The 23352-nt window shown below is 36.6% G+C and overlaps 2 protein-coding genes across 2 annotated transcripts; both read left to right on the top strand.

Annotated features, from left to right (window-relative positions):
* The first annotated feature begins 1363 nt into the window (after positions 1 to 1363).
* Positions 1364 to 5418, top strand: LOC149404232 (esterase/lipase/thioesterase family protein). The gene is made up of 12 exons (XM_089607033.1): positions 1364 to 1634; positions 1994 to 2078; positions 2176 to 2246; positions 2403 to 2517; positions 3058 to 3137; positions 3483 to 3567; positions 3671 to 3751; positions 4002 to 4096; positions 4210 to 4341; positions 4649 to 4721; positions 4797 to 4874; positions 5206 to 5418. The coding sequence occupies exons 1-12, from the start codon at positions 1528 to 1530 to the stop codon at positions 5254 to 5256; spliced, it is 1053 nt and encodes a 350-aa protein (XP_089463159.1). The 5' UTR covers positions 1364 to 1527; the 3' UTR covers positions 5257 to 5418.
* Positions 5419 to 20181: 14763 nt separating this feature from the next.
* Positions 20182 to 22875, top strand: LOC149404231 (uncharacterized). The gene is made up of 2 exons (XM_089607457.1): positions 20182 to 20667; positions 22258 to 22875. The coding sequence occupies exons 1-2, from the start codon at positions 20182 to 20184 to the stop codon at positions 22873 to 22875; spliced, it is 1104 nt and encodes a 367-aa protein (XP_089463583.1).
* Positions 22876 to 23352: the final 477 nt, after the last annotated feature.

The raw sequence follows: 23352 nt of genomic DNA, 5'->3' as shown, positions 1-23352 counted from the left end.
CAATGGATCCGACCAGGTCACCTCGACGATCAAAACCAGAACCCCGACCCACACGTTGCTTCATAGGCTCGGGAGGAAGGCGTTGATGTGGACACTGTATTGAGTGAAGACGCTAGTCAGACTTCGCATGGATTATTAGACGATGGATATGGTCCTAATGATGGTGATGTTGATGGAAGTGGTGGTGACTTTGGTGGTTTTGGTGCTAGTCAAGAGGTTGGTGGTAGTAGTGGTGGAGGTCAACCTTACGATCCGTGGACTATGAACAAGGTTATCAAACATCACAAGATGAAGATCACGGGGCACGACATCAAAGATCTAACAGGTTAGTGATTCAAATTTAAATATTTCGGAGTTCTCAAACAATGTACATATGATTAATATGGAAAGTAATATATTATATGTATCACAAGTCGGGAGATTACTTTGACTTTGAGACCGGGTTGTATTACGGCTGTGGAACACTGAGAGAAACGGCGAACTACATGTCTTCTTGTAGTGACTACGGTGGTGGCTTTCAACAAAGATATTGATCATACATGTCCTCTGGCAGTGAGTACGACATCGATCACTTGATGTCTCAGTTAGACACTATGTTATTCACTACGTCAGACATACAGAGTGACAGTTTGTATACTTGTCCTTCTTATCATTACCCTAATCCAATAAGAGTGCCACAATCACAAGTTAATCCGCAAAGAAGTGCGCGTCGTACCTTTGGTGTATGTGTAGATCGGTTCGGTGTCGAGCACATTATAACATGTGTACTAGGATGTCCACTCATAAGTGATGCCGTGGGGTACGATCAAGCTGACTACGACGGAGATGTTCAAAACTTCCAACAATCGTACAAGGGACATTTTACATGGTGCCAATATCACGTGCTTCAAGAAAATCAACCGAGTTTTATCCAACCGGAACGTCCATCAGGATTCTATTGATACATTTCATTTACTATTTTAACTATATATGTGTAGAATATATTTATTTCAGGATAGATTTTGTGGTATGTCATTCACTATAGAACATTTATGCTAGATATGTATGATTTCAAATGTTTTAAATTTGGACTATATTTACAAATATATATATATATATATATATATATATATATATGTATTCGTTTATTTTTTACAACATTATTTTCGTTCGATTTTCCACCGGTACGTCGGTTTTCCATCGAAAACGGTATTTAAAAACAATATTTCATTCGTCCCTTTCCACGTTTTTTTCGTTCATTTTTTCGTCGACGCGTCGATTTTATGTAAATAATGAGGTTCGAAACGGCCTCAAAAACGGTATTTAATTCCTTGGTCTAAATTACCTACAAAGATAATGCCCTTAAAAAAAAATAAAAATTACCTACAATACCATCAGGTTGCCTTCACCTAAACTCCTTTCCCATTCCCAAACGCTTACGAGAAATCGATCGGCTACGAAACGAAACTAATCGACCACTGGGGATAGAAAAAAAAACTCCATTTCAGAAACGAAATTGACAAAAATAAATATAAGAAAGCGGAAGCCATGGATTCGTCGAACCTAGCTTCGCTTTCAGAAGAGACAACCGATCAGCAACATTTTGAACAGCCCGTCTCTGACTTCTCTAACGTTCCTCGTCGTCCTCCAGTTCAGTGAGTTCTTCTACTTGATCGTCCACCTCAATTTATGTTTTGAGATTTTGTTGAGAAACTTGGGTCATAGTAATATAAAAAATAAAATAAAAAAAGCTGTGATTTTTTTTTTTTCCTTTTCATATAACAAGCAGAGATGAGAAGATATTTCTCCCAAGAGAAAGCTATGCCAAGGTTTTTTTTTTTTTTTTTCGAGATTACGGCAAATATATGTTGTAAAAAATTATCATAAAAATGGAGGTTTTTCTTTTCTTATATTTTTCATTCGTCTTAGACTATCCTTGTCCTTGAGGATGTAAGGTTTGGAATTTCAATAACGTCCCTTTTTTTTTTTTGGTATCTTTCACATGTTATTGTAGGACCTCTTCACAGAAATACTCGCCCATAGACTGGTTGGGATGTTTCGATCAGGAGAAAGATATCAGCATCCCAGAGTCCGAGGATGTGAGTTTGGGACCAATATCTAAATCTCTTGCGGCACTGAGTTAATGTCTCGCTTCCCTTTTGATTGTTCTTTCTCTAATTTGCTTTGTCATGGTAGGTATTTCATGTGTATATGGCAGGAATTGAAGGGCCTGTTGTCTTTTGTCTACATGGAGGCGGTTTTTCAGGGTATGCATACTAAACTGTGCTTATTCTTTAACTTTGACTCATTGATCATTGACTCGAGTGAGGTTAACATAGCGAGATGATAATAATTTGTTTTTTAGGTGTTAGAGGTTTTTAGATGCTATTGTGACAGTGTATGGTATTCACTTGGTTCTCTAGGCTCTCGTTTGCATTGTTTGCAAGTATAGTAAAAGAAAAGGCTCGGGTGGTTGCTATGGACTTGAGAGGCCATGGAAAGTCTACCTCAGAAGATCATCTTGACCTTTCCATTGATGTAACATTTTTTCCATGCGGTTTTATTTTATCTCCCTAGCTTTCTAATTTAAAAAGACTTCAATCCACATAATAATAATTTCTTGGTGTTCATAACGTTATTGTTACGAACCTCACTCGTGATATTAATCGAAAATAGGGTAAAATGATATGAAATACGATGTATATTTGGAAGACATTTGAGATGTCCAATTCACTCTCTCCCGAACAGAATTTCTTCCTTCCTTCCAATGTAACCCAGACTTATAATGATACTAATAATAATAATAATAATAATTAAAAAAAAAAACCAAATATTGTGACCTTAGACTTGGGGATATGATAAGGTGATAGTTAAGGGTTAGCATAAAACACCGAGAAGTTATATTAGTCTATAGATAGGAAAGATTAAGAGGCAAAAAATTGTACAGGGGAATAATGGGAAGGAGACATTCCTTGCGGGAGAGCACAGACCTCTCGAATGCCCAATATCTGTTATTGTTATTTCATTGATACAATATATAAGCGCTCACTCATATATATTTGGTTTATGGCTTTGCAGACTATGTGCAATGATGTAGGGGCGGTTGTAAAAGCATTGTATGGAGATTCACCTCCAGCCATTGTGCTTGTTGGTCACAGGTTCTTCTCTTTGAAGTCTTAGTAACAAATATTTTCATAATAGTCTGATATTTTTCTTTTTATATGTTATAAATATAATGAGAATGACCTTTTCTGTTAACTTGTAATAATAAACTGCATTTCTTTGTTATTTTTATACGCTCAGCGCAGTTTATCTTATACTTGGTAGATTTTCTTCCGTACAGACATACAAAATCATGAAGAAACATTTAAATTCTTCCAAGATTGAATCCTAGATTTGTGTATCAATGCATGTCTTTCCATGAAACTAAAATACTTCTAACCATGGTCCATATTCATTGAGATTCTTACTTGCTTAATCATCTTTGGGCGTAAATTTAACAGCATGGGAGGTTCAGTTGCAGTTCATGTTGCCGCAAGAAAGGTGATTTCCAGTTTGGCTGGGCTGGTAGTTGTTGACGTTGTGGAGGTCTGATTTGTTTTCTTAAAGGATATGATTTTTTTTCCATTATTATCTATGACGCCGTTTCTCATTGAAAATCATATCATACTGACATTCTTAATTACTTCAGGGAACAGCTTTGGCTTCATTAGGACATATGCAGAAAATATTATCTTCTAAGATGCAGCATTTTTCCAGCATTGACAAAGCAGTACGTAGTTAAGTTTTTATTGTTCAACAGTCTGACTGAGTTTCTAGAGTTTATAATGTAAAAAATGATAAACTTCCATGTAAATGAGAGTAGAATTACTATCATTAACTTTTTTTTTTTTTTTTTCTTTCTATAGTTGGTAGTATTTTGCTGAATAGGAATTCCCATGTCAAAATGTGCCCTTTTAGGGGAAGAATATGTTAGTCGATATAACAGGTTTCTTTTGAATTTAAAAACTAAATTGCGGCAGATTGAATGGAGTGTGAAAGGAGGTTCTTTGAGGAACATCGAGTCTGCTCGGATATCAGTCCCTGCCACATTAAAGTACAATGATGAAAAGAAATGGTAAGAGGCCTCTATGTTATAGTGTGTTGGATCGATTGTAGTGCCGTTAATGTCAAGCTTGCCTATTGTGATTTCTTACTACGATTGTACATGGTTTTGATATTGTGCCACAGTTTTACGTATATCGCGCAACTGGAAAAAACAGAACAATATTGGAGAGGCTGGTACGAAGGTCTTTCGGAAAAGTATCTTTCGGCTCCTGTTCCGAAATTGTTGCTTCTTGCTGGAACAGACCGACTGGACAGGTTCTCTTATTTAATTGAAACTTCCTAAAACTATTAATTTGATTTTTTAGTAAGATCATTTTCTAGTGAAGTGGCGATACTGCTAGATCTGAGTCTGATTAGCTTGAAGAATAAGTTATAACTTACATAATCCGAGTCTGTAGAAAGAAATGGCTTTTCAGGAAAGAGAAAAATAAATTATAACTTGCATAATCTGATTCGAGGACATCTCGATCTCTACTGTTTCTCCAATTTTATTAGTCAGACTTTTTGAATCGCTTGATACACCTATATATACTTCTAAATTACGCACGTCGTCTGGAAGCAGAGCTCTCACAATTGGTCAAATGCAAGGCAAATTCCAAATGATTGTTGTCAGACATACAGGGCATGCCATACAGGTAATACATGCTCCATCGGTTCTACTTTAGGCTTATATAAAAATTTTCAGGTTTGATGTTTGATTTGTTTTGCAGGAAGACGTCCCTGAGGAATTCTCCACTCTGATACTTAATTTTATAGCTCGAAACCGAATTGGCCCCCATGGAGTTGAGGTGAGTATATGGCCCTTGGGATGAGATAATAAGCTCAATTAAGATGAACATCAATCTTTATATTACTCTCTTCTTAAACTCAGCATGTGTTTGGAACCCTGATTTTACCAATGGAACATGAAACTTTGAGGGAATTTTGAGTGAACCAAATTCTATAGCTTGTCAAAGATAGATTCCCAAAATTTTCTCCCCTCCAAACAAGATTAGGAAAATACCAGAGGAATTCCCTTCTTTTTTTTTTTTTTACTCTTTTGTATTTTCTGAGTTCCATATAAGCCTTACTGAAACTGAATGACCTCTGATGATGCTAATAAGACTGTTTTCATCGCAGATTCCACGTTTCGCTACCCAGCACACTCCCAGCCTCAAGGGAAGCAGTTAACTGATTTTGTGCAATATTTTCTTTCAGATTGCTAACGTGTACTATGTATCTTAGTCATAAACGCGCCTTACCTTACGAAACCAAGGACAATTCGTTGCTGTAGTAATCTCTTTTTCTTTTTCTTTTTCTTTTTTTTAATTCAAATCTTCAACTTCGCTCGCATATTTTGGGTTCAAAACACTCTTCGCATTTAACTTATCAATTATTACTTTTTCTTGGGTGGTTTGGATCCAAGAAAAGTTTTTGGGAATGAAAATCTCAGGAAAATATACTTACCTTTGATATTTCATTGTCTTTAATGAAACGATTAGAAAAAGAAAACAGAAGAAAATTTGCGCATTTGGAGTAAATATAACCTCAGCATTATATTATATTATAAGGGTTATATTGTGATGTATCTCGATACAAATTACGAACTAGAAAAAACACAGCGGTATGAATTTGAACCACGAGAATTCACGAGGTTGTGAATTCCCATTAACTTTATTGAATAACGAAAAGCAAGTCCGATCCTTCGAGAGCACGGAAGTCATTCTCCCAAAGAGTCGTGACGGCACACAAAATGATGCAAAATCTGACTGCCCTCCAACGTATAATTGGCGTCCTATTTAGGACAGAATGACCTAACGGGCTTTTACGGGCTTTATTAAATACCAACTAAAATCCAAAGCCTAATTAAAATAAAAGCAACAATAAAAATACTAAAATAGTCTTTAAATAACGAAATTACGGAATGGCCCGCTTTCTCCTGCGATAGACCAAAGTCGCAGGTCTATCATTACTCCCCCCTCCAATGACAACCTTGTCCTCAAGGTTGAAGTTTGGAAATTGTTGTTGCAGCATCTCCTTGGCTGCGTTCGCCGCCGTCGACGACTCTGCCGCCGCTGCCCGCTCCATCATTGTGCGGAAGAGAAAGGTAATCTCCTCCATTCGCGCCTCGGTTTTCTCTTGTTTGGCTTCCATCATCTCTCTCCATTCTCGGGCCCTCTCTGCTTCCATCCTTGTCGCCACCTGCTCCGCTTCCTCCGCCGCTGGGTCACCGGATTTCGCCACCTTCTTCTGGTCCCTTGCCATTCTCGTTCCTTTCCCGAATTGAAAACTGAATAACGAACTAGCAATAAAATCGAATTGTACTGAACTGTACGGATTCGTACGGTTTTTTTTAGGAACGAAAGCTCTGATACCAATTTGATGTATCTCGATACGAATTACGAACTAGAAAAAACACAGCGGTATGAATTTGAACCACGGGAATTCACGAGGTTGTGAATTCCCGTTAACTTTATTGAATAACGAAAACCAAGTCCGATCCTTCGAGAGCACGGACGTCGCTCTCCCAAAGAGTCGTGACGACACACAAAATGATGCAAAATCTGACTCCCCTCCAACGTATAATTGGCGCCCTATTTAGGACAGAATGACCTAACGGGCTTTTTCGGGCTTTATTAAATACCAACTAAAATCCAAAGCCTAATTAAAATAAAAGCAACAATAAAAATACTAAAATAGTCTTTAAATAACGAAATTACGAAATGGCCCGCTTTCTCCTGCGATAGACCAAAGTCGCAGGTACTATCATATTGGTGATGATCTCACACATACTTTGACTAAGAGGTTCTGGGTTCGGCCCCTTTGTGATGTAAAAATGCTTATCTTCTTACAAGTGGAAGATTTATCATTTTTCAGTTTAATGTTCTTTTACTAAATAATGTAATCTTGACCAATAATATGCGCTTATACTACTATAATATATTATATAATCTTGGTCAATAGTGCTACTTCTAAAAAAAACATATATATATATATATATATATATATATATATATATATATATATATAACCTCAGCATCATGTTGTTTTAAAAAAATTCAATTTTTCTTTGCATTTGATCAAATCCCATTTTATCTTAAAATCTGTGTAAAGATAGCTCATGTTCTTGTAATTAGAAATGGAAAAATTGTACAAAATAACCATTTGAAACTTATTGATTAGCAAAATAGCCAAAGTTTCAAGTTTTCAGCAAAATAGTCAAATTTACGTTTTCAAAATTTTTTTGACAGTCAAGATTAAAATTTTTGATGATTATTATAAGTAATTTATCACTTTCAAAAAAATTAATTTTTGGGTCAAAATTTTTTTTGAAACCAAATTGCTGCACATTTTGGCTATTTTATTTAATTAAGACAAACCTGGTTATTTTGCAAATTCATAACTTTAAATTGGCTATTTAGCTACATCACCTATTAGAAATCAGCTATTCTAAATAGACCGTGATAATGTCTTCCGAATCATATTGAGAAGGGTCTTGAACCCAAGACCTCAGATGTGTGTGAGATTACCACTAGACCAAACTAACTACCTATCTATATCATTTTATACACCAAAGAATATGGTTTATATGTACAAAGAAAATTGTCATTTACACCTGATTTGGTAGATAAATTTATGAGAAAGTAATTAAGATGAAAAGATTTGAGTTGATGAATTTAATATTTCTTGTTTGGTACATAGGAGGGAAATAATGAGAAGGGTTGTGGGAGGCATTTGAATAAACCATCCCATGTTTGGACGGATTGGTGAAAGTAGAGAACAACTTTTTTTATAAAAAAATTAACAATAATAACTGTAATATTAATTGCAATGTTGTAATATCTAATTAATATAAAATCACAGACTCTTTCACTTCAATGATCTTGTTCTCTCTCAAACATCTCAATGGTGAATGGTTTTCTCCATTGTTGACGATAACTTGTATTCACAACTATGTTTTTTTATTACTATTATTCTTACTGATTTGAAGATGAAAATTTAGTGAGAACATTATTAAATTATATCAAGAAAATTTTAGAAGGTTTAAGAATCAAGAATCAATGAGAAAGACAAAGACATATAGCCGCTATACTCAACTAGCGTGTTACATAGTGAAAACAATGTGCATGATGAAATTATTTTATATCTCTAATTACGTAGACCCGATCTTAACTATAGCGTCGATAGTGAAACTATCAAGTACCAACTCATACACCGGCTTAGTATTGACGAAAAATATGGTCATACAAATGAGTCATTTTTGCATTTTCTAAGCTGTGTGATTTACTTCAACAATCGAGACTTCTCAAAAAAAAAAAAAAAAACTCAATACTAGAGGAAAAATGGCTATATATATCTTCATAATATCACACAATGCAAACAACGGCCTTATATCATTTTACTTCAATCGGAGTGGTGAGACAATATTTAGGCATTTCCATAAATTGTTACAAGAAATCATATCTAGGCAACCCAATGGAAAGAAAACACCCAAGGAAACACTTGACAATTTCATATTCTACCCTTACTTTAAGGTATTTATTATCACTCATGTAATTCATATGATTGATATGCATATTTTAGTTAGAAATGAAGTATAAAATTAATTACACGATTGTGTTGGACCACTTGATGGAACTCACGTCCGAGTGAAAGTGTCTCGAAATGAGGCTTCACGGTATCGGAGAAGAAAAGAATATCCTACATAAAATATCATGGTTGCATGTGGATTTGATATGCAATTTAGTTATGCTTTGCATGGATAGGAATGAGCTAGCAGATTCAAGAATTATTAAACAAAAATGTATTAATAAGGGAAAATAGATTTATACTTTTCCAAAGGTAGACCAAAGTAGATACACACTATACATGTTTAACACATTCATACAAACCATAAGCGAAAAATAATACAAGTTTAACACACAAGATTAAAAGGCGTAAGGAAAAGAAGGAGCTGCTTCACATTAAAAAAATTATTAAAAAACTGTTTTTAGTAAGGGAAGATAGACTTATACTTTCCCAAAGGTAGACCAAAGTAGATACACATTATACACGTTTAACACATTCATAGAAACTATAAGCGAAAAATAATACAAGTTTAACACACGAGATTAAAAGACATAAGATGAAATGAATTTAACCAAATTTAAAGGCATTGATTCAAATCAATGATTATCCACCTTTTTTCTGGGTTCACAAGCTCCAAGAGTCTCAAAAAGCATCAAACAACCACGAGTACGAGTTAACACTATAAACTCAAAGCATTATCGAAAAGTTATTAGCATGGACCAATAGTGAACATAACTTATGAAATCAAGATTTCGAAAACACTAAAGACCAAATACTTAGCTTAGTTAAAAGGCCAAGAGAGAGGGAGGAGAGCACGACTTTTAATGAATTCTAAGGAATTAAATAGACTCGTATCTCTCTACATGCTTTTAAATCATAATAAAAAAAATTCAAACTTAGCCATGGAAACCCTTGGTTGACCTTATACTCCTTCTTAGCCTCTTTACACAAATATATCCACCAATTAAATTCATGACTCAAGCACCAGGACAACTAAGCAGTCATCACCAAAACTTCTAAACTAGTAGATAATACTGTGTCATTTTGAATGTCATAAATCCTTAGCCCTTTGATATAAGCATTTTGGCCAAATAATTAACAATAACACATAGCCATTTAAGTACAAATAGATTGATGACACATTCCTAACTTGACACATCATCCATCCCTTTCAAATTTTTCAAACCAATGTACACATTTCATGTGTCATTATGAGGTAATTATTCCTATTTATCAAGCGACACACTCCCAATATGGATCAAATTTATTGGGTTTGTTGTGATGTTGGACTTCTTCCTCCATTAATACTTATTCGTTTTGGCCCAAATTAGAATAAATCTGATACAGGCCCAATGAGTAATCTCGAAGCCTGGCGCATGTAAAATATCGAGTTGGGCATTGATTCGTGATCAACTCGGTATCTCGAAACAATATTCGGTCGAGCTCATCTTGGCCAAAGTCAACTCACACCTGCATTACTCGAGCTTACCTAAGGTCAGTTCGTTCAACGACACATTCTTTCAAACGACCATCGTGAAGACTCGGACAACGTAGACCGTTCAACAAATGAGGTTGTCAAACGCTCGTCAATACCGATCAAAGGTGAAACATGGCCCCTAAGTGAGCAGCGATGTCCGATTACGATGCACGGCATGGCCCTGAAGCACCGGAGCTCGCTACTGCCTCCTACATCTATAAATACAGGATTCATAAGCATATTTACGCATGCTATATTTGCCGAGCAATTGTTTACGATTATTTTGCTCTCGAGCTCGATATTACAAATTTTACTTGTCATTTTCATTGTCCATTACTTTATTCAGCAAAAAGGCATAGAGATATATTTTGCCTTTTACTCTACGTTATTTCATTTATTGCATTTTGTTCATTATTTCTGATCGGATTTAATCTCGTTACGGATTTATGAGGCCTTCAAATCGACTATTTTTCATCACGAATTAGTCGAAACAACTTTGATGTGATTTTTCACGTCAACACTTGCCCTCCTATATATTGAGCTTGTCATCCTAATCTATATTTAATGCGTTTATAGGACCAAATACAATATTTGTCCATAGAAAAAAGCTTGGCCCAAAACTCATTTCGGGTTGAGAAGTAACTTGAGTTCAAAGCTGATTTTGAATTTAGTTCCAAAACACGTTTTTTAACTTCATATGTGATAGTTCAACATATCATAATACATAAAACTTTGTTCTATTGTTGAGACCTCAATGAGCTAATATGAATAAAGCTTAAGAATAAAGCTTGGAATCAATAGTTCACATATTTTTTCCGAGCTTTCATTCTTGATATCACTCAAGAATGAAAGCTCCTTGTGAAGGATCATAGCTCAAGCTATTGAGGTTGCTCCATCATTCTTGAGTGTTCTTGAGAAAAAGAGAACGCGTGAGCTCAAGGGGCGGGGAAGCAGTGTGATTGGAACCAAGCCAACAATGTGACTGTAACCCTTCTCGATTTGTTGGATTGGATCAGACCCAAGGATCCTTCAAGATCAGATTCGGTGAATCCGACACCCGAATTATGTTGAATCTCGAACTCTGGAATGATGAAGACGCCACAAACGAGAGTGAAAATTCGTTTGATAAGTCAGATTCGAACGCCACACGGAATTCCCGTTCAATATAGTTTCTTCAAGAAACAAAGAGAAATCTCTCACAAATTAAATCTCGAGTGATGGATCTCAGCGAGACGTAAAGTTTTTTGTTACCTTCTCTCTCTTGGAGAAGCTCAAAGACTCCTCTTGGGCCCCTTGATTGGTGAATATCGGTGATGCGCAAATGGTCGGTCCATGCATGTCAACTGTGATTCTCTTCGTGGCTCTATTTCAGCAGGCATGTCACACTTGGAAAACCTGTTACAGTTATGCATTATGACTGACAACTTTTGTTGATGTAGTTTTATCGCACAACATTACGAGTGCCTCCACGGAGAGGTCCGGTTCCACACACTGTGAGATGACTCTCTAGAAGTGTCAAGGGTTAGAAACGGCGAGACATTCTCTTCCAAAGCTCTTCGGGTTGGTCATCTTGGGGCTAGAGATGACTTCCTTTGGTTACAAAGGGATCAAGACGGATGGGGACACCGAAATAACCAAGATTGCCTAAGCCTTAGGAGGGTGATCCTCGATGATGGTGAACGTCCAAGTGGGTTACTTCTTTGCTCATTCTACTAGATCAAGTGATGGAATAAGGTAATAATGGGATGTTCCTCTTTGTTGAGTGAAGAGCTTGTGAATATGAGTTCAACAAAGCTCTAAACACTCCTAGAGGGTATTTGATAAAGCATTTGTGGTGCCATGATTGTAATATGGACGAAAATATGGAAAAAGAGGTGTAGAGAGTGATTTTCCTCCAAATCTAGAGAGAATAAAAGGAAAATGTGACTCTTTTACTATGAAGAAGATGGTGTGTGGAGGGCTTTGTCCCTTCAAATCTAGAGACAAGAGAAGGAAAATATCACTCTTTTAGTAAAAATTGTTTTTTTTTTTTGTGATGGTGTAAGTGAGTGATGAAGATAAGTGAGAAAAGATTGAAATATGTGAGAAATGGTGATGATTTGTGGTGGGTTTGGTGGTGAGAATGTTCTTGAAATGATGGAAGAGAAGAGAAATGATGGTGTTTTTGTGTTGGGATGAGAGAAAGATGATGATTTTGAGTGTCGATGTGATGGAAAAGATGAGAGAGATGGTTGAGAGAGAATTCGTGCAGAGTTTTAGTATGGAAAGTTGGGATCTTCCTCCAAGTTGTGAAATATGGGGTTTTTATAGAGGTTTCAAGGTGTCGGGGTGTGTTGTGTTGCGCTAGATGGGTGATCGGACCCATAGGGATTGGAGATAGAGTTTTGAAATCCTTTGGGGTAGTTTTGGCTGTGTGGCACTAGGAGGCAAGAGAATCCGGGCCGACAAAGGATTGGCCGCCCGGACTTATGCAAAATTTGGTGTTTCCCAGGCTGGCCTGGCTGGGCTTGGCTGCCCGGGATTGGCTCAAACTTTATGTTTCCTTGGCCGACATAGCTTGGCGGCCCGGGTTTAGCTCAAACATGGTGTTTTCGGGTCGGCAAGAGTGTGGTCGGACCGAAAGTTGATGGAGGTATGTGTTTCTGGGCCATCAAGAGGGTGGTCGGACTGGATTTTGGTGCTTGGGGGTGTTCTCGGATTGACAAAGGTGTTGCTAGTCCGGAAATGTGTGCTTAAGTGTGTCACCGGGCCAATAGAGGTGTGGCCAGCCTGGACACATGAGTTTGATTGTGTCACCGGGCCGACTAAGGTGTGGCCGGCCCGGGGACATGGGTTTAGGTGCGTCACCAGGCCGGCAGAGGTGTGGCAGGCTCGAATCTTGATGTTCAAGCGTGTCACTGGGCCGACAAAGGCTTTGGCTTGAGGTTTGGTAAAAAAATGAGTGTCACAGAGCTCGGTCGGGGTTGTTGGTGATGCTACTGGACCAAGGTCATGGCATATGGCAAGACGTACGACAAAACATACGGCAAGACACACGGCGAAGCACATGGAGAACAAGAAGTATATGGCAAGGCACACGACGAAGCATATGGCGCACAGTGAGCATATGGCTGGCGCACGGCGAGGCACAAGGCAAAGTTTAGGACATTTTCGCCACGTGTCTTTTTGCTTCTTGGGGGTCATTTTGTACGACTAGTCGTACGTGAAACTTAGAGTCTTTGGTTCTTATACACTTTTCTCGATCTTCTTGCATTCTCCTGGTTTGCGTGTTTCCGAGAGTCTCTGTTGATTTTCTCTATATCGGTGTCTCTCTCTTGATTTTTGTGTCACCAAGAATCCTTGTCGTTTTCCTAGATATTCGTATTGCTTTCTAAATTTCTATGTCATTGGGAATCCTCGTTGCTTTCCTTGACATCTGTGTCACTTTCTCGATTTTTCGTGTCACTGAGAATCCTCATCGCTTTTCTTGACATCCATGTCGCTTTTTCAAGTTCCATGTAATCGAGAATCCTTGTCGCGTTCCTCGACAACTGTATTGTTGACTTTCCATTATTAGAAATGTTTGACTCCCAAAATACATTTTTTGTAAAGATGGCCTTCAAGCTTTTCTGATTAAAAATAATAAAGATAATAAAAAAATTAGCTTCTTTTTTTCTTTTCCTTCTATTTTGTCTTCTTTTCCATGTCACCATGCTCTCCTTTTTTATTCTAAAATCAAAGGGTCATTCTCTCTTTTCTTTCTAGTTTGCCACAACATTTGAGAGTCTCCACTCCACCCACTTGGCTAAAAATATCAAGGATAAGGTAGGTTATTTATTTTCTTTATTACGTGTCCTTTATTTGTCTTTCTCTTATTTATTCTTCTTCATCTTCTCCTTTCCTTCATTATTGAGCATTCAAGATACCCATATCATAAAGAGATATGGTTCCTTTAGCTAGAAGATTTAAATTTCTCTTACACCCCCCAATCCCTCTCCTTGCCCGAAATTGTTCTTCCCTTGGAGTAAGACCTTTCCAACTTCATTCTCTTGAACTCTCAAGGTGAAGAACTTTATTTTGAGTTGGATGTGGAAAAGCTTGGTGGTTGCAAGAAAATGTTAGATTTGGACTTGAATAAAGGTGGTTTGGAATGGTCATGGAAAGAGCTTGAAGAAGAAGTGAAGTTTTGTTTTAGATTTAAAAAAAAAAATTATGATTTTGGTGTTTATTGTTTTTGTAGTGTTATATATATATATATATATATATATATATATATATATATATATGTGTGTGTGTGTGAAAGTGTTTGAAAAGTTTCTTTTACTTAAAGTACGTAGAGTTAATTGATTAGTTATGATTAAAAAAAAACTAATAATAATAATAAATAAAAATAAAGTATATATATATATATATATATATATATATATATTGTGTGTATCTATGCAAAGCTAAATATTTGTGAATATATTATATAAATGCTGGGTTACGTAATATAAGAAAAAAAGTATATAGGATAAGTTTAGTTTTATATATACACAGGTCAATGACGTAAGAATATTCTTCTAGAAGGAAAATATTTATTGTTAACGCATGAGAGATTTTTTTTAGGAAATTTTTAGGGTCCAGTTGCTATCTAGCTATATGAAACGTTAGAAATTTGGAAATAACCAACGTTTCGTTATTTTTTTGTAAATAACCACGTAAATCTATTTACGCTATCAAAATAATAGAAAAGGCAGAGTCAATTTCTAGTAAATATGACTATTTACGAAATATTTACAATAATTTTTGGCTATTTACGAAAAATTTACAAAACGTTGGCTAAAACACAAACGCTTATGTTTACATGGCTTATATCGCTAAATTTTTGAAATTTTTATGTACCGATTATATGAGAATGAGTTTGTAGCTTATGTTTCCTTCTCATCCAATATATATATACATATATATATATATATATATATATATATATATATATCTTTCACATGATAATTTTTCTTTTTCTTTCACGCCCAAATAGTGCCTCCTCTCTTCCTCTTTGTTCTTCTCTCCCAAACAAAATAAAAACCATAGCCACCCAATACCAAAAAAAAAATATCTACCATCTTTCAGACTCTAAAGCTTTTAAAAATTGAATTTCTCTCTTCAATCATCAAGGTATTCTCTTTAGGTTGCTCTTATTTGATTTCTAGGGTTTTGCCTTTTAAAAATCGTTTCTTAAAACGCTTACCGTGGTTTCAAATATCGTTTTTTTAAATCGATTATTTTTTAAAATGTTAGGTTTAAATGTCTTCTATCTAAATCCTAAATCAAAAAATATTTTTACATAATACATAATATTTTCCAATTATTTTCAAATCACTGCGCAGACCTGATTCCCTGGTCTGGCCTATTTCCGATTTTTCAGACTTTAAAACGAGTGGATTAAAAAATTATGATTTTTTTCGTTGATTCTTTTAGGAAACGCTAGTTTTACATGTCATCTTTTTAAAACTGTAATAAAAAAATATTTTCATGCTGTAAATAATATTTTCTGATTATATTACGATCAGTGCACAGATTTGTATTCGCCTTGATTCTTTTTACAACAAAATGTCTTGTTTATATATCTACAAAATTATTTTTGACCTAATTTTTGTACACGACCTAATTCTATATGTTTTTGGTATCGAGTCCAAATTTTAGAATTTTCGAATGCACACATAATATATTTGGAATAAATTCCAAACAGTGCGCAGAATCGTTCCAAAACAGTTTTTGTTTTTTAAAAGACTAAATATTGCTTTCTTATACTTTTGATTTTTATCAAATAATCTGAGCATATTTTTTATATGTCTCTGAAGTACGAAGTGTTCCAAATATCAATTTTCTTTTAATGTAATTATTATAGATTTATTTTTCAAAAATTTATTTTATCGACCCTAACGGTATTTCCGTAATTTTACACCTTCAGCCGAAATTAAGAAATTTCCAGAACCTGAGTTGTCTTTAGAACTCTTTAACAGAAGCTTAATATTTTTTCCCGTCGATTAGGTTCTGAGCCGCTTAGCTCTCCCGAGCCGTCTAGTTTTCCCCAGCGGCTTTCCGAAACAAAGGTGAGAAAAATCTCACTGCAACACAGATTAGTTCAAAAATATATTAAATATTATGTGATCTGAAGTATTTGTGTGTTATGTGAATTTTTGTGTGTGTGATTGTTCGGAGTGTGTTTGATATGATATGATATGACGGAGTTTGTGTTATCATATGTTGTGTATTAGAATATCTATAGCACGTCTGATTTTTCTAGCTATGTTATCATGTATGTTTATATCTTACGTCGCTCATGCATTTAACGTAATAAATACGAATAATAAGTTAAGTAAGCAAGAGAGTTGTACCGCCTCGAACTACAGAGGTAACTAGAGGAATTTCTTGAGCTGAATTACGGGCTCACATAGAGAGTTCCTCATATGTTTATGTTGGGCGTTCTATGGGAGGTCGCAGCCCCATGGTTTGTTTCCAAAATGTACAGTGAAATTGGTATGGCTACTCTAGGGGACCCACAAATTAAAATACGATAGACTTTTAATAGGGTTTCTCATGTCACGGTTAAATTTAAAATACTAATAACTGGTTCATGCATGTTATTTTACTTCTTATGTTTTGTGAGTTATAGTTATTCTTGCTAAGCGTTAGCTCACTCTTTGTATATACGTCCGTGTTGTAGGTAAACAACATATGAACACATGATGAGGGTGGATCAGCGGCGGCAATAACGAGAGGGTTGGGTTATAGTTGCCGTTTACAAAAAATTATTTTTAGGTCATGAGTTTTCAAAGTTTATATTTTAAGTTATGTTTTTTTTAAAAAAATAATTACCTCAAATTTTCTAAAGTTTTAAAAAGTAAGATAAGTAAGACGGTCCGAAAAGTCGGGTCGTCACACTAAATTCGGAGTGCGCTTAAGAGCTTTTGGATGAGGTGGGTTTCGATGAAGCTCGTGGTGGAAATTCTGGGCCAAAAAACTATCAACAAGGAGGCTTTCCATGAAGATTCCGGGCCCGGCACATCCTACTCCGACCTAGTTGATGGCTATTTCAACCGATTCCGGCCTACTCCCCTTGCCTCACATCGACCAACTCGTTGAGGTAACAGCGGGACACAAATGTTATCGCATATGGACGCTTTCTCAGGATATAACCAAATCCTGATGCACCATGACGATTAAGAAACGACTGCATTCATAATAGACCGAGGGACACACTGCTATAAGGTAATGCCCTTCGGACTAAAAAATGCAGGAGCAACCTACCAACGATTGGTGAACGAAATGTGTTGGAATCGATCTAGGGTTTAAGAAAATAATTAACGCTTCGGGAAGCGGCGGAATTTTAAAAATTTTCTTTTACAAGTAAAAACAGTTTTTACTAACCTAGACAAAGAGCAAGTACATGTAATTAAAAACCAATATGAGCATAGAAGTTTACTAACCTTTCTTGAAGCTTGAACTTTGAAGAAGCTTTTGGAAAGTTTGCAACGCTCGTCTCCACTCGCAGCACGTCTCTCTTTCTTTCCTCGGCACCTCGAGCAACCACGAAAGTTTCTATCACTAAATCACTCGAAATAAAGGAATTAGTGAGTGGGCACTTTTAAACACTACGACTTAAGAACGAGTCTTGAAGTCGCAGAGCTAAACACTAGGTCGAGTGAGGACCTAGGTGCCAAAACAAGAAAAATCGAAAATAAACTAGAGAGAGAGAGAAGAGGGGCGGCAACCACAAGTTCTAGAGAGAGAAGCTCTCAATCTCTAACTTATGTGGAATGAATAGAATGAGAGGAATGAGGGTCCTATTTATAGGAGAAGGGTTGGCCTTGGAAAGAAGTAGTTTCCTCTTATTTTTCAAGCCTTTATGAGCAATCTTTATTGCCCATTCCCATCCAAGTCACACGGCCAACATGTGCCTTAATGACACCTTGGATTTGTTTCCTCTTTTATTCCTTGCTCTCTCTAAGCTTGTTTGGCCGAAATCCCTTATGCCTCTTAGAGGAAATTTGTTTCCTCTTTTTCTTTTGGCAAGTATCTTCATACATTAATGCACAAAAGGAACTCTCTTTCTCTTGGGTATTTGGGCGCCTATGACCTTCTAGAAAGGCTTCTAGAATTTTCTTCACTTGTTCATGACAACATAAGAAAAGCCCATTAAGAATTTTCAATAAAACTCTTATGAAATGAAATTAATTCACGAGGCCCAATGATCAAGTCATTGCCGAGTGACATTAAGTCATCAAATGAACTTGCCAAAAAATTTATTGACATTCATTTCATCCTTTGTCTCAAAAGACAAAAATACCCTTTTGACTATTTTCGTTCTCGTTTTGACTTAGCTTCCAGTTTAACTATTCCTATCGATGTGATTCGTGACAGTGACCTCATGGACCCAAATGAACAAAGCTTGAGCTAAACACTTGGACTCAAAAGTTCACAAACCTTTTCCAAGTTTAGCTTAATGCCAACTGACTCCACTAAAGAGCTGACACTGAAAATCTCTCGGTTCAAATGAATTTATTTTCTACTCAAGAATTCAACCTAATTATGATGAGCGGATCCACTGAATATTATCTATGTTTACCCTTCATGAATGTCATCAGCTAGTCGGGATTTACTAAATTACCATTTTACCCTTCTAGCTGTTATTTCCTCAACTCCTTTGTTGCTTGTGAATAAGTTAGAAACAATGTATTTGACGAGGAGCTAACAAGTCACATTGTTTCATCCAAAAGAGTCAGGACTCAATTTGGACACTGGCCAGTTCATTTATTCACACTCCAAGGAACAAAGCATGAGGTGACATACATTGCATTTCAGCAATCTTGTACATGAATTCCATATCTATGAGAACTTCACAAAGTTACTCATGACATTCTCACAACTTAGTATTTCACCAATAGGCCCTGTTCGGAATCACATAGTGAGTCCGAACTCTGACTTTCTCAAATGAGAATACTAAGCTGTGAAATGACATGTCTCATTTAAGGATTAAGTTAAGCATGATGCAATTCATACGTAGTGACTTCGAGACATAAGAGGTTAAATGGTTTGTTCTTATCTTGTCTCTAGAAGTGCACTGGTCAATTCAGTACCTTCGGAAGATACCTAGAAGAACTATAGAGTCTCCAACTCGCAATGCCTCATAACCAGACATAATAGATTCTTCTAACAATCGTACTGAGGTCAATAGTCCTTTGACCCTAAGATTGCGAATATATCGTTTTAAGCAAACTACGAAGAGTTTGTTCATGCAAATCTACATTTGTCTCTTCGTAAGTTGTTAAGTTTGTTTATGGACCAAAAGACTAAGGTTTTATCATAAAGTTTCAAACAAAGAAAGAATGAATAAACGTTTCAACTTTATTATTAAATGAATAGGCAATTACAAGCAAGAGTCTTCATGAGACTTTATTACATCAAATGTACAAAATAAAGAGTACAACTCTTCTTGTGGGCACCATTGACAACAAAATGTTCATGGGAAAACTAGGAAAAACTATGGAGGTTTATATCAGCGACATGTTAGTAAAATCTCTACGCTAGATCGACCACATATGGCACTTGGAGGAATGCTTCGTGATACTTAACAAATATCAAATGAAGTTTAGTCCTGCTAAATGCTTGTTCAGTCTTCCGGGAAATTCCTGGGGTATTTGGTGACCCAGAGAGAGATTGAAGCGAAAGCGGATCAATTACATGCATGGCAAGAAATTTCATCCCCACGGAATAGATGCGAGGTGCAAAGATTAACCGGTAGAATAGCCGCGCTTAATCGATTTATCTCACGGTCGACGAATAAATGTCTTCCATTCTACCAACTCCTTAAAGAAAATAAGAAATCAGAATGGAACAAAAAATGTGTAAAGGCATTTCAAGAATTAAAAAATTACGCCACCCCGCCAATACTTACTAAACCAGTCAAGGGAGAACCGTTCTTTCTCTATATCATCGTGTCTCATGCGGCAGTAAGCGGAGTGCTAGTAAGGGAAGACCTCGGCGACCAGCGACCCGTATTTTATGTAAGGAGATCGCTCGTTGACGTAGAAACATGCTAGCCTAGTATGGAAAAACTAGCATTGGTAGTGGTCATGGAAGCTCGCAAATTGAGACCTTATTTCCAATCTCACACCATAGTCATGATGACAACACATCCACTCAAAACATTCCTTCATAGTCCTAACCACTCGAGAAGATTGGAAAAGTGGGCTGTCGATCTTAGCGAGTACGATATCGAATATCAGACTAGGACAAACGTCAAATCCCAAGTTTTGGCCGATTTCCTAGTTGAACTCCCTAAGAAGGACCCCGAAGTCACGACATCCGACAGAACCTGGTCTTTGAAAGTCGACGGAGCATCATCAAAGCAAGGTGCCGGGGTAGAGATACACCTAACTTTCCCTCACGGAGAAATAATCGAACTATCCTTTAGACTCGACTTCATTGTATCAAACAACGAAGCCGAATACAAAGCGCTCGTTGCCAGATTACACCTAGCAAAGGCGGCATGCGCGAGAGGAGTATGCACCTTTTGCGATTCAAAACTCGTGGTTAGTCAATTCTTACGAGAATATGAAGCGAGAGATGACCGAATGGAAGCCTACCTCGAGGTCGTAAACCACTTAGCAACCCAGTTAGAGGAGTTCGAACTCACCCGAGTTCCCAAAGGGGAAAACACCTAAGCGGTTTAAATCCGAGAACATGCTTCGATGCTCCGAGAACAGAAGGGATTCAACAATGAGCCCGAGCCAAATAGGCTCGAGGGTTCATGAAGGTTAAGGAATGACCCGTTCATAAGTCCAAAACAAGAAATCAAAAGTACCATGGTTGGAAATCAAAAGTTTCATCGTGGTGGTTTATGCGACGGAGAAAAAAAAAAGAAGAGGAAGGAAATAATAGAGAGAAAAAATAACAATGAATACTTAAAAACCGCTATTTTTGAAATGTATAAAAAAAGGCTCGTCATTTTTGTAAAAAGTGACAACAGCACGATTCTGAGCATAATTCTCACATGAATAAATGCAATTTGTTTAGCCAGCCTTATGTGATAATTTGTCTCCAAGTCCAAAACTGTGCCCATTACCAGCTCTGAATTTTCGAAGCCCAATAGTGCCCGAGGCTTTAAATTAGCGTGAATACGTGCCGTGTTTTCTCTAAGGAGAAATTTCATTTTCTAGACCTCAAAAGTCTCAAAATATCAAGATTAGACACACTAATTCAATAATATCCAAAATTGGACTTTTGACCAATTTTCGGACAAAAATGCCCTTAACATAAATAAACCCCTTATTCTCCCTCTTTCCCTCTCATTTCACTCACACTATTCATCTCTCTCTCTCTATCTCTCTCTCTCTCTCTCAGTGACCCACTCCGACCAAATCCGACCGATTCCAAGCATCTCTAAGTGATTCTGACGAGCTACCACCCTCTAAGTATGGTGTTCAAGGTTCTTCAAGCTCGAAATCCGGGTTCAAATTTCCATAGATCAAAATGAAAAAAAAGTTGGATTTTCATCTTATTTTTGTTATTGCGGGATAGTTAATAATAGTGATTAGAGTGATGATATGTTAGTGTTTGATGATTTGAATCGGATTTAAAAGCTTTTGAAAAGTTAGGATTTTCAAATTTGGGGGAAATTTCCGATGAATATCATCGAATTCTATCGGAATCCATAAGATTCAGATGTAATCCAATGGATTCCGATAGAATCCGATGATATTCATCGGAAATTTCCGATGGGTTCGGTCAAAATCCGACGTGTTCCGATGGTATGTAATTTTCGATGGTTTAAGATAGGTTATGATGACTACGATGATTTCAGGTAGATTTCGATGAATTCAAATGCTTTAAGATGAAATCCGATGAGTTTCGATGAATTTAGATAAAATTCGAGAAAATTCGATGATTTTGAAATAAATTGATTTTTATTTTTATTTTACTTTTTTAGGACAAATTTAAGTATAAATTGGTGTTTTTTTTATTTTAGGATTAATGTACTAAGAAATTGGTGTTTTTTTAAAGAAAAATATACTTATAAATTGGTTTTTTATTTATGTATATTTAACGAGAAATATACTAATAAATTTGTGGGTTTTTTTTATATTGTAGGATAAATATTAACAAATTGGTGTTTTTTGTAGGACAAATTGACGTTCCTCTGCGAGCACATCTTTGCGAGACGAATCACATACGGTGACTCGGGTTACTTGAAGACGGTGAAGGAAAAATTGACCGATCTTGGTCTAATTGATCGGCTCGCAGAGACTCCGTTCGAGCAATATTTTGAGTGGAACACGCTCAACTTATCCCCGGTACTCATATACAGTCTTCTTCTCCGTAAGATTGATCCGACAAAAATGGGGGAGATACATTTCAGATTGGAAAATAAACGCGTTAGATTTGGACGGTTCGAGTACGTGTTGATATGCGGGTTGGCTATGGAAGATGGTCCGATGACAGCTGAGCAGGACGAGCGAAAGGGCGATAGGCTCATAACTGATTACTTGAACGACGTGTCAAATGCCAAGTTCGACGTCTTGATAAATGCATTCAAGACTTTTCAAGATTCGAACGATGCTTACAGGCTTGGTTTTTGTGTGTTTATCATGGGATGTCTCCTCGGACTAGAACACAACAAAACCATTAATGACAAATACCTTTATATGGTTGAAGACCTACCGTTCTTCTATTGTTTGTCTTGGGGAAACATCACCTGGGCCGAGACTCTATCGTCGCTCTCAGTGAATTTATCGCACTAATACGATAGATTTCAGAATAAATGTGATAGATTTCGGAATCAATGTGGGAAAGAGAATGTTGTCCAAAAGGAGGCCAAGTATTCGTTGTGAAATTTGCACGCCGTTCAATACTGGGTGTACGAGGCTATCCCAGATATCGGTAAATAGTTCAATAAAAATGCAGTGTTCGAGTACCGATGATGCATTCGTGGTCCAGCACCCTAGTTGTCACCCGCAAACACGTCGAGAAGATTCTAATTAAAAAAATGGTAATTACTTTGAATTTAAATACCTTAACGTCTCTAACTTAAAAAATATTCATAAATGTTTGTTGTGTCATAGTTGGGCGTTCTTCAGATGTTAAGACCATAGACCGAAGAGCGCACATTTTTCCAGTTGCTAGTAACGCAACTCAGTCAATATCTCTATCCGATAGAATGACATGGTTGAGCAACATAATATTGAGGAGGAGATTAACCTAGTAGAGTCAACGGCGAA

This window comes from Urtica dioica, chromosome 2, assembly GCF_054948205.1.
Source record: "Urtica dioica subsp. dioica isolate 48M chromosome 2, U.dioica_male_clone48M_v1_H2, whole genome shotgun sequence".
In the NCBI taxonomy this organism is placed as follows: Eukaryota; Viridiplantae; Streptophyta; class Magnoliopsida; order Rosales; family Urticaceae; genus Urtica; species Urtica dioica.
Note: the sequence above shows the minus strand (reverse complement) of the source record. Positions and strands in the feature narration are given on the sequence as shown.